The 11,351-nt window shown below is 48.0% G+C and overlaps 1 protein-coding gene across 2 annotated transcripts; it reads left to right on the top strand.

The window, feature by feature from the left end:
* On the top strand, positions 3,267–11,145 carry LOC102184859 (low affinity immunoglobulin gamma Fc region receptor II). Of its 2 annotated transcripts, none has more exons than XM_005677144.3 (5): positions 3,267–3,493; positions 5,470–5,490; positions 6,896–7,150; positions 8,649–8,949; positions 9,970–11,145. In XM_005677144.3, exons 1-5 carry the CDS (start codon positions 3,382–3,384, stop codon positions 10,166–10,168), a joined length of 888 nt encoding a protein of 295 aa, XP_005677201.2. In that variant the 5' UTR covers positions 3,267–3,381; the 3' UTR covers positions 10,169–11,145. The 2 variants fall into 2 exon arrangements, with proteins under 2 accessions (XP_005677201.2, XP_005677202.2); XM_005677145.3 differs by having other exon boundaries at positions 8,649–8,915.

The raw sequence follows: 11,351 nt of genomic DNA on the forward strand, positions 1-11,351 counted from the left end.
TCAGGAAGATCCCCTGGAGAAGAAAATGGCAATCCACTCCAGTATCCCTATCTGCAGAATTCCATGGACAAAGGAGTCCTGGAGGGCTATAGTCTATGGGGTCACAAAGAGTTGAACATGATTGAGAGACTAACAATACATTCCGATTCCTCCCAATGCAGTCCATTTCAAAATGTGAGAGCAGCCTTGGGAGAAACACACTTCAGAGACAGAGTGTGGGCTATCTCAGAAGGCTAAAGGCCCCCATATATGGTTGGTGGTTAGTTTTCGAGGGCTGGGTCATTGTCTAAGCTACTGAGTGGGAGGATTGTTCCATCTATTTCAGGGAAGGAGCAGAGATTTCTAAGAATTGGGCCACTGATGACCTTTTGACCTTTTATGGTTGGCCTCAGAACTCTCTTGGTACTTGAAGGTATGTCATTAAGCATATGCTAATGTATTACAATGAGTGTATAATGCAGCTCAAGGTCTACTGGAAGTCGAAACTTCCACCATCCTGGACCTAGTTGCTTCTAACCATTTTCTGTAGTATTCTCAAGGGTTATGTCTTTTTAAAACTTTTTATTTTATACTGGACTATAGATGATTAACAATGCTGTGCTAGCCTCAAGTGTACAGCAAAGTGATTCAGCCACACACATCCCTCCCGTGTAGGCTGCCACAAAATATTGAGCCAAATTCCTTGTGCTACACAGCAGGTCCCTGTTGGCCATTCATTCCAAAAATAGCCGTGAGTACACATCAATCCGCAAACTCCACAGCTATCCCTCCCATCCACCCTTTCCCCACTAACCCCATAACCATAAGTTCTCTAGTCTGTGAGTCTGTTTCTGTTTTGTAAATAAGTGCATTTGTTTTTTAGATTCTACATATAAGTGATATCATATGATATGTGTCCTTGTCTGACTTACTTCACTCAACATGACAATTTCTAGGACCATCCATGTTGCTACAAATGGCATTATTTCACCCCTTTTCATGGCTGAATAATACTCTAATGTATATATGTACCATTCCTTTATCCATTCCTCTGATAACAGACATTTAGTTTCTTTTCATGTTCTGGCTACTGTCAATAGTGCTGCAATCAACACTGGGGTGCATATATCTTTTGGAATTATGGTTTTCTCTGGATATATATAAGCCTAGGGATGGGATTGCGGGATCATAGGATAACTCTATTTTTAGTTTCTTTCCTTGTGTTTTCTGACTGCTCTGGGTCTTCCTTGCTGTGCCTGGGCTTTCTCTGGTTACTGAGAGCGGGGGCTACTCTCTAATGGCAGTGCGTGGGCTTCTCGCTGCAGTGCCTTCTCCAGTTGCAACGCATGGGCACGAGGGCACGTGGGCTTCAGTAGCTGTGGTGCACAGGCTTAGTTGCTCTACAGAATGTGGAATCCTCCCGAACCAGGAATCCAGCCCGTGTTTACTCCATTAGCAGGTGGATTCTTCTGCTCTGGACCACCAAGTTGTTCCTAAATTAGCTTTTTTTAAAAAAACTTTTTATTTTTACTTTATTTTACTTTATAATACTGTATTGGTTTTGCCATACATTGACATGAATCCACCACGGGTGTACATGCGATCCCAAACGTGAACCCCCCTCCCACTTCCCTCCCCACAACATCCCTCTGGGTCATCCCCGTGCACCAGCCCCAAGCATGCTGTATCCTGCATCGGACATAGACTGGTGATTCGATTCTTACATGATAGTATACATGTTTAGCTTTTAAAGTGTTGATGTCAGCTCACTGGAGCCTTGTCACTGGTTAAGGAAAGTTTTTCACCGCAGAATCAGATAAGGGCTGGAGGTAGATTGGGAGTGGGAGGTGGGGTGGAATGGGGCCAGTAGTAAAGCGTTAGCCAATGGGGCCAAGGGGGGGTTGAGGTTTCTGAAGACCACAGAGCGTAAAAACAGGTTTTACAATATCATGTTCTTGAATATTATGGCTTGTTTCCTGAGAAAGCATTCAGAAGAGAGGCCCCAGCAGAGGGCCCCGAGAGAGATCCCAGAGCATCTGCTGTTCTGGGGATGTTGAGGGTGAGCAAACGGTGACAAGGACGACGACAGAACGCAAAAAAGGGGAACTGGTGTTGACTGGATACCCACAATGCACCAAGGATGGTGCTAGCATGCAGATCATCTTTTAATTTTCAGAACCTTGCGTGCAGTGGTTCTCAGCCAGGGGCAACGTTGCCCCCAAAAGCAGACTTGTCAATGTCTAGAGACATTTCTATTTTCACAATTAGGGGATGCCAGTTGGCATCTAGTGGGTAGAGGTCAGGGATGTTGCTGCTGGTGCTGCTAAGTCACTTCAGTCGCGTCCGACTCTGTGTGACCCCATAGACGGCAACCCACCAGGCTCCCCCATCCCTGGGATTCTCCAGGCAAGAACACTGGAGTGGGTTGCCATGTCCTTCTCCAATGCATGAAAGTGAAAAGTGAAAGGGAAGTCACTCAGTCGGGTCCGACTCTACTAAACACCCTATAATGTGTGGGACAGGTCCTAACATCGAGAATTATTTGGCCCCAAATGTCAATAGTACTGAGGCTGAGAAATCCTGCTTGAAGGATAGACATATTAATCTTCATTTATACAGATGAGGAATCTGTAGTTCTGAGAAGCTACCTGTCATTCAAAATTAGACTAATACAGCTCCAAAGCCCTGCTCTTTCCCCATGCCATAATGACGGGAACAGTGATGGGAATGAGGGTGAGAAAGATAAAGAACCAGGGCACTAGTTGCTGCTCAGAAGATATTTGTTGGAGGGATGAGCACAAGAAAGAAAAACAAAGGGTCATAAAAGATGGGCATGATCATTCTATTGCCACCCTGACACACTTCTCTGTCCTGGTTCCACAATCCAAAACGGCGTCTGGATTATGATAATAAAGGCAATCGAATGAGGGGGAAAGGTGGCCTCAAGCCCCTCTGCTCAGTCTCAGGAGGAGTCTGACGCCAGTGTCCGCACCTCTAAATGGATCTAGAAGATGGGGAGTTCCCTGGCACACTCCTCCATCGCCTTTTCCGAAGAGACAGGGAGTTCTGAGCTGAGTAGGGGTGACCATTCCCCTCTTCCTCCCTGGGGCTGAGCCCAGCTGTGGCCCCAGAGGACGAGGAGAATTTGTTTCCCAGTTCCTACATTTTCTGTGAATTTGGAGTGGGACGGAGCCAGATTCATTCTGGGAAGCCTTGAATCTTCTGGGAGGGAACTCTCTAGATGAGAGGGTGGAAGGGGAGGAGCCAGTGATAGAGCAACACTTCTTTTCACTTCCTCTTTTGGACTGCAGAATTTGCCCTCTGGGTGGACTATCAAGCCTCGAGAGAAGCCAGTGCCTGCTGTGCTGGGCTGTCAGAGCAACCTGCTCACTCCAGGAGGTGATGGGGATCCCCTCATTCCTAGCCTTCCCTGCTGCCTGGAGGGACCGAGCTCACTGCACGCCCTGGCATCCTTGGGGCCACATGCTACTGTGGACAGCTCTGCTCTTCCCGGGTGAGTCGGGGGCCCGGCAGGGACAGTGGAGCAGGACCATGGGCAGGTGGGCTTCTCCAAGTCAGCTGCTGCCACCTGGGTTGTTGCAGAAATAGGAGGTGGTATCACTGGTTGCAGCTGGGTGGGGTGAACACTGCTGGGCACTGCTTTCTCTGCACCACTAACCTCTCTACCGCCAGAGGCAAGGATGAGGGCTGCAGTGGGAAGCACATCAGGAAAGTCAGGAGGGTGAAGGCAGGCTGATGAAAATCACATTCTGACAACCTTGCTGGCCTTGGGAAATTATGAAATTGGCAGAAGTAGGGCTTTTTAAACATTTTGCCCAATGACACTGGGCACCAAGGTCCCTGGTAATCTGCCATCTCCCACAGCTGAGCCAGCCTTGAGGAATGTCCAGTGACCTAGGCTTGAAGGACTGATGATGGCCAAGGTGTTCACCTTCCTTAGAAATGTATGTTTCACTGGGACTAATCTTAGGCCAGAGGGCCAATGCTGTCTTAAGCAATAAGAGGTGTGAGGGAGCGATAAAAACTGCCTTGGGGAGCAGAGGCCATCCTCTGTGCCTGCCACTTTAGGCAGCAGGGCCTTTTCTCTTTCTGTGAAAGGAGAGTCCCCCGGGGAAAAGTGCACGAGAGTCTGGGTTATTCAGGGATGGAGATCAGAGAATATGTTAGCCCGGCAACTCCAGCAGCATCAGCTGTGGGACCAGAGACATCAGGAATGCCTCCTTGCACTGCAGGCATGAAGAGAGGAAAAGATCAGTATCACTACCAAGAGAATCAGAGCAAATGTACTCAAGTGTCAGAACTGCAGTTTAGTGTCTTTCTGAATATGGTGACAGTAAATTTATGAAGATATCAGTCTGGCCCCTGTGTGGTAATTTTGTTAACGCAGCTGAACAAGTTAAGGCATGAACAACACAGGTGAACGAAACGCAGACATGACGTTAAAGGACCACAAGAGACTCAGAGAGAGGTAAGGGGATCTGCAAGTGAGAGGGTAACAGGCAGGAAGGCTGCTGCTGCTGCTAAGTCGCATCAGTCTTGTCCAACTCTGTGCCAACCCATAGACGGCAGCCCACCAGGCTCTGCCGTCCCTGGGATTCTCCAGGCAGGAAGGCGAGGGGCCCCCAAATGAAGGATTGGCTGCAAGTATCAGACATTTTCTAAATTTCTCTCTTAAACGGCAGGAGGAAACTACAAGTGTCAGATTTTATTCCCCTTCTCTATACAAAATTAAAAGGAGGTTTCCCTTAAAATGCTGTGTGGCCATGACAACACCTGGTTCCACCTAAACTTAACTTTTCTCAAACCTTGAGCTAACCAATGTGTTTTTCTTATGGAAATGTTTTTCTTAAGCTATGTTAATGAACTATGTATTTACCTTAGATTCTGTCTTTCTTTAAGTCGGTTTTGCCTAACGCTCCGAACCCATAAGAGCTCAACAGACCAGTATGTTTTACCAATGGAAATGTTCTCTTAAACTACGTTAATGAGACTATGTATTTGTTTGGAAATCTCCCTTTCCTCAAGATTCATGTCAATCATTTTATGGCCTGGGATGACTCACCTTGTGCCAATGTTACCTCAAAATGTATGTTGTGATAAGGGGCCTGGTACCACTCTCTGAGTTTTGAGACATTTCCTTCCTCTAATTAGCAGCCTGTTGGTAGGAATATAACTTCTTGTTAAAAACTAGTACGGCAGCACTCTTTCTGCCCCCTTCTGATGTCTATGTCAGAAGACCAGTCTAAGGAGTGGCCTTCTCTATCTCTTTTATACTTTAATAAAACTTTATTACACAAAAGCTTTGAGCAATCATGCCTCGTCACTGGCCTGGATTGAATTCCTCTTCTCCAGAGGCCAAGAGTCCTGGCGTTTTTCACGGCTCAGCGACAACCTTTCACAATGTGATTATCTGTAATGATGAATCATCATATCCAAACACCAGGCTGATCTTTGCTTTCTCTCTTGCAGCTCCTGTTCCTGGGAAACGTGGTAAGTGCTCCACCGCATCCCTTCTGTCCCCCAGCCACCCTCTCTCTCTGCTCCCTGCACCCTGTCTGGAGGAACTCTGGAGGCACCAGCAACCCAGGACTGAGGTAGAGCCAGGAAAGAGGAATTGTGCCCACAAAAAGCCCTGCACCCCCTTCTCCTTCCTGCTTCCCTTCCACTGAAGCCAGGGGTGGGCAGCCAAGGGACACAGATGCCTCGGCCCTCCTGCTTCTGTTACGATGAGACCTCACAGATTCTGTCACAGAAAATAACTGTCCTCTGTCTCAACTGCTTCCTCTTTCCAAACTAAACCACGAGCTCAGGCTATGCAGAATCACATGATCTGCTTAGGTTACCCCCATGGGTTGATAAACTGTCCATTTTTCATGTATCTGAAGGCTTCAGGGCCTGTTCCCTTGGACAGGAAGAGGAGGCCGTATTACTGGCTGCAGCTGGGTGGGGTGAACACTGCTGGGCACTGCTTTCTCAGCACCACTAACCTCTCCGCCACCCAGGACTGGTAGGGGGTGGGGCTCTCCTGGGTCACTGAATCCAGGGCTTCTAGACTGGCCTTCTGGCCTTTCTCACTCTTCCTTATTCTCCTGAGGCCACAGAGACTCCTCTGTGCTTTGGTGTCAGGACAGGTCTCTTCTAAAGGACAAAGAATGAAACGGGTCAGAAGAGAAATGTGACCTCTGACTCTCAGCCTGGCACCTCCACCAGGTGGCCCCCTTGTCTTCATCCAGCTGGGAAGACAGTTTATCCACTAGTGTCCAAATGCCTCAGGTTATGGAGGTGGGGGAAGTGATTCCCCAAAGGATGTATGTGTAGTGTGTGTGTGTGTCTGAGTGTGAGTTCAAGAGAGAAAAAGAAATAGAGACAGAGAGAAGGAACTGGGTAGAGCTCCTTGGGTGAGATGTACTTGTGTTTCTAGACTGTTTGCTTGCCCCCCTCCCATTTCCCTACCCCCATCCTCTCCTCCCTGAGAGAGTCTGGGCTCCTGGGGGCCCCTGTGTGGCTGCAGAACTGCCACCGGCATCGCTTTCAGGTACAGAACTGTCCTGGGTTGGGTTCTTCTCCTGATCTCCGCAGCATGGCCAGAGTCTTCCATCATCTGAGATTTGGGGTCTGCTTAGGCCCTTGGGGACTTCCCTGGTGGCTCAGATGGTAAAGCGTCTGTCTACAATGTGGGAGACCTGGGTTTGATCCCTGGGTCGGGAAGATTCCCTGGAGAAGGAAATGGCAACCCACTCTAGTCCTCTTGCCTAGAAAATCCCATGGACGGAGGAGCCTGGTGCAGGCTACTGCCCGTGCGGTTGCAAGGAGTTGGACACGACTGAGCAACTTCACTTCCAGGCCCTTGGGGTCCCTTTTCCTCATGCTGCCTCCTCTCTCTGCCCCTCACCAGATCTCCCAAAAGCTGTGGTGAGCATCCAGCCTGCGTGGATCAATGTGCTCAGGGAGGATCACGTGACGCTGATGTGCCAGGGGACCAGCTTCTATGCAGGCAACCTCACCACGTGGTTCCATAACGGGAGCTCCATCGACACCCAGAACCAGCCCAGCTACAGCTTTAGGGCCAACAGCAATGACAGTGGATCCTACAGGTGCCAGAGGGAGCAGACCAGCCTCAGCGACCCCGTGCATCTGGATGTGATTTCTGGTCAGTGGAGGAAGGCCCTGGAGAGTCTGGGAGAACAAGGAGAGATGAAATCTGCTTCCATGGCAGAGGTTTTTAGGAAAGGGCAGTTGCCGACTTACTGGAGAGCACGGCTGTGAGTTGTTTGAAGTGGTTTTGGTCCACTCATTTCCCTTTTCAACCCACCTCCTCGGCTTAGTATGAGTGGCGAGGTGGAAGTTCCTAAGAGATTTCTCAGAATATGCTGGGCTCCTTTGTCTTCGTGCCGACTGAGCAAGAAGGTGACCAGGCCACCAACAGGCATCTGGGTGTGAGAGCAGCAGCAGAAAATCTCTAATTCATAGAAATCTTCCCATTTTTGTGGCAGAGTCAAATGCACAGGGAATTACTAGCCATGTAAGCATGATGATTTCATTCACCTTTGAGCCTCAGTTTCCTCTCCTGCTAGTGGAGATACCACTGCCTCCCCCACAAGGTTCTGGTGAGAATCTGCATCTCCCTAATCCCTGCCCTCTCTCTGTGCAACTGAGGTGAAACACGTGTCTTTTACATTTTTATTTATTCGTCTACGGCTGCTCTGTGTCTTCATTGCTGTGTGTGGGCTAGTGTCTAGTTGAGGTGCATGGGCTTCTTACTGAGGTGGCTTCCATAAATACAATTTGGTTGGCGTTATGATTTGCTGAAGGATCTAAGTGTGGTTGACCGGCACACATGTGACTCTTGTCATTTTTTCTTATCTCCCTGCTCCCTTCCGAGGTATCTGTTGTTTCCCGCCCTTTTTTTCCAATTTCGACTCTCCTCTGTCCTATAATTTCAGGAAAAAGGTCGGTGTGGGCTGAGATCAGGATTAGAAGTAGCTACCTAAGCCTCTATTCCCTACACAACAAAGAAATTAAATATTTTTCCTCGGTAAAAAAATGAAATTTTGGGGAAAAATACACAGCCGGCTAATGGCCCACTCATGTCACTGCTGGCTTGAGACAAAGTCCCCACTGAATTCCACATTTACTAATATGCACCAAGTAAACCAATATTTGTTGGATGCCCATGACTTTCCCCAAGGACACAGGTCTCTGCTGTGTCCCCCTCACATGCTGTCTCCTCTCTCAGACTGGCTTCTCCCTCATCTCCCTCCTTCCCTTAGGGAAGGGATTTCACTCTGGGTCCCCTGTATCCTCCTGCAGAGGCCTCTTGGGCCAGACAGGGCTGCAGCTGCGTCTCCCAGGACGGGACGAGAAGACAAGCGTATCTGAACACCTATTGTGTGCCAGCAACTACTGTAGATAGTACAGCTAATGGTGCTATTGTGACTAGTTCTGCATACGAGGAAACTGAGCCCTAGAAGAATTCATTATTTACCCAGGATCACAGGGTGCATGCATGAAGGAGCCAGAATTAGAGACCAGGGGTGTGTGATTCCACATTTACACTCCCCCACACATACTGGCCCCCGGAGGGATGGTCTGGGTCTCAGATCTGAATCAAGACCTTCTGGGTCCTGCGGTCCCTTTGTGTCTTTCAGACTGGCTGCTGCTCCAGACCCCCAGCCTCGTGTTCCAGGAAGGGGAGCCCATCGTGCTGAGGTGCCACAGCTGGAGAAACCACCCTCTGAGTAAGATCACGTTTTACCAGGATGGGAAATCCAAGACATTTTCCTATCTGCGCTCCAACTTCTCTGTCCCACGCGCCAACCTCAGTCACAGCGGCCAGTACCACTGCACAGCGTTTCTCGGGAAGACGCCACACTCGTCACAGCCCGTGAACATCACTGTCCAAGATGGGAATGAAGGTTGTTCAAGGAGATGTACACCTTGGAAAGACGGGTAGTGAGGGGATTACTAATCTTTTCTGGACTCCAGAATGTTTGTTTTCCTGGGAGCGCCTGCTTAACATAAACAGGAACCCTGAAAGTCCTAGTTTGGCCTGATGGTTCTGTGAATGTGAAGCTGTGTTCCAGGTCATTTCTTAGGGATTATAGAAATGGGTGTCATTCATTTCTATAAATGAAGATAAATCTTTTCATCCTCCGTATCCAACTCCCAGACATTGCCACTCTCCCTCTTTTGCATCTCATTCAAACCACTCTATCACGTGTCTCTCCCGGCATCTAACGCTTACTGCGTTTCCCTACTGAGCCTCTCACCCTAGGATCGACTCTTAGCTTGCTGCATCCATGTTGGCAGGAGAACCTCTCTCTACACACAAAGAACAAGACTTCTGCCTGTTCTTGAGAAACCGTACATTATGGAATCCATATTATGTCCTTTCAGACGGTATCACAGACTATTTATGCCAGCCTGATGTTCATTAGTGAGTACCTAGCCCTGGGTTCAGAGGAGGTGGTGAGTGAAAACGTGTTGATGTCATCTGTGTATTCCCAAAAGCTGTTCCCCAATCACATAACTCTTTGAGAGCCCTTTCAGAATGAAGGGTTCTGTGGTCAAATTAATGCAGAACACACTACGTATTCTTTTCGTCTCCTTTTATATTCATAATGTATACCAAAGGCTTCAAGAAGCCCTGTCTCAAAGAAAACTTTTAAATTATGTCTGGTAAGGCATTTGCTAAACTCAGGTAACCACAGAATCCTTCTTCTTCTATAACTTCTCTTAATGTCCTGCAGAACAGATGTGTTTGAGGTCATCCTTTGGGAAATGCCGATCCAGCACTTTATTTGGGAAGGCAGAGAGATGAAGCGATTCACTGAAGACTTCCTGGGGTAGCTGTCTGCTCCTGGCCTTGGCTTGGGTTGCTTTGCAAAGACGCCTCACTAGGGACATGACTGTTCCAAATTTCTGTCTTAACAACTGTCATTTTTCCCATTCCTCTGCCTCTCTGATTAGGTCCAGCAGTTCCACTCATCTTTCCACCTTGGTATCAAATCACTTTCTGCCTGGTGATGGGGCTCCTTTTGGCAGTGGATACAGGCCTGTATTTTTCAGTGCAGAGAGACCTTCAAAGCTCCATGGGAGACTGGAAGAATTACAAAGCCAGATGGAGCCAAGACCCTCAGAACAAATGACTCTTCATTCCATGATGTAACAGCAGTAGTGGCAGCAACTCTTCAGTCCATAACTTTCCTCTTCCCTGGCCTCACCTTGACAACAACCTGGGCTAAGGAGGCTCCAGGGAAAGAAAAAACCTGTGATCTCCAGATCAAGTAGAAGGTAACAGGCCCTACCTTCACTGATCTCCCAAAGGCTAAGGCACAGTCCCAGCCCATCCAGTTCTACATGGACTCACAGCAAATGTGTTCTCCCAGCTCCTCGCCAGAGGCTCCTCATATATATGAAACCTCAGTAAATCCTGGTGCTTCTTGCAAAGTAAATCCAGCAATCTGCCCACTTCTCACAGGCTGCAGATGGGCTCGTGGGGGCTGGGGCTGCCTGGAGGGATGGCGCAGCCCCAGGAGGTGGGTAGACATGGCAGCATCTTGATCCAAGCCACCATCCTCTCTTACTTGGATTATTGCAACAGCCTCCTGCCTGGTCTTCCTGCACTCAACCATGTCACCCAACAGTCTATTCTCACAACAGCCAGTGTGTGTTGTATCTGTCACTTCTTTTCTGAAAGCTATGTAATAGCTTCCCCCTTGCATTTAGAGTAATAGCTAAAGCCTTTGCCATGTTCTACAAGGTACTACATGATCTTGCTCCTCAGTGCCGCTCTGACCTCATTTACTGCTCTGTTTCGCTTCCTTGGACACTTCAATTATATTTCTGCTACAGGATTATGTTATTTACTGTTCCTGAAATGTTCTTATAGATATCCACATCATGCTTCTTCATGGTCTTTACTCAAATATAACCTCATCAGTGAGGTCTCCTTGGTCATTCAACCTAACCTCACTTCTCCACCATCTCCTAATCCTGCTCTCCTGCTTCATTTTTCCCCATTGTTCTCATCTCCAACTGAATATGTTCAGTTGTTCAGTTGTTTATTGCTGTATTTCCTTCCCCCCCCCATGTATATTTCACCAACTGACTACTCCCTCTCTCATTAAAACATGCTCCAGGAGATCTGGGCCTTTGTCTGTTTTGTTCACTACTATATACTTAAGAGTCAAGGTCAGTGTCTGGCACATGATAAGGCCCTCAATACATATTTACAGAATGAGTGAGTTCTTCAGCATTCAAAATCAGACACTTTTTTAAAAAGTACATCTACTCCATCTTACCAGAAGCAGAAGTCCAATTCAGTACTACTGAACCCCCTATTAGACACT

The sequence above is a fragment of the Capra hircus genome, chromosome 3 (assembly GCF_001704415.2).
Source record: "Capra hircus breed San Clemente chromosome 3, ASM170441v1, whole genome shotgun sequence".
NCBI classification, from domain to species: domain Eukaryota; kingdom Metazoa; phylum Chordata; class Mammalia; order Artiodactyla; family Bovidae; genus Capra; species Capra hircus.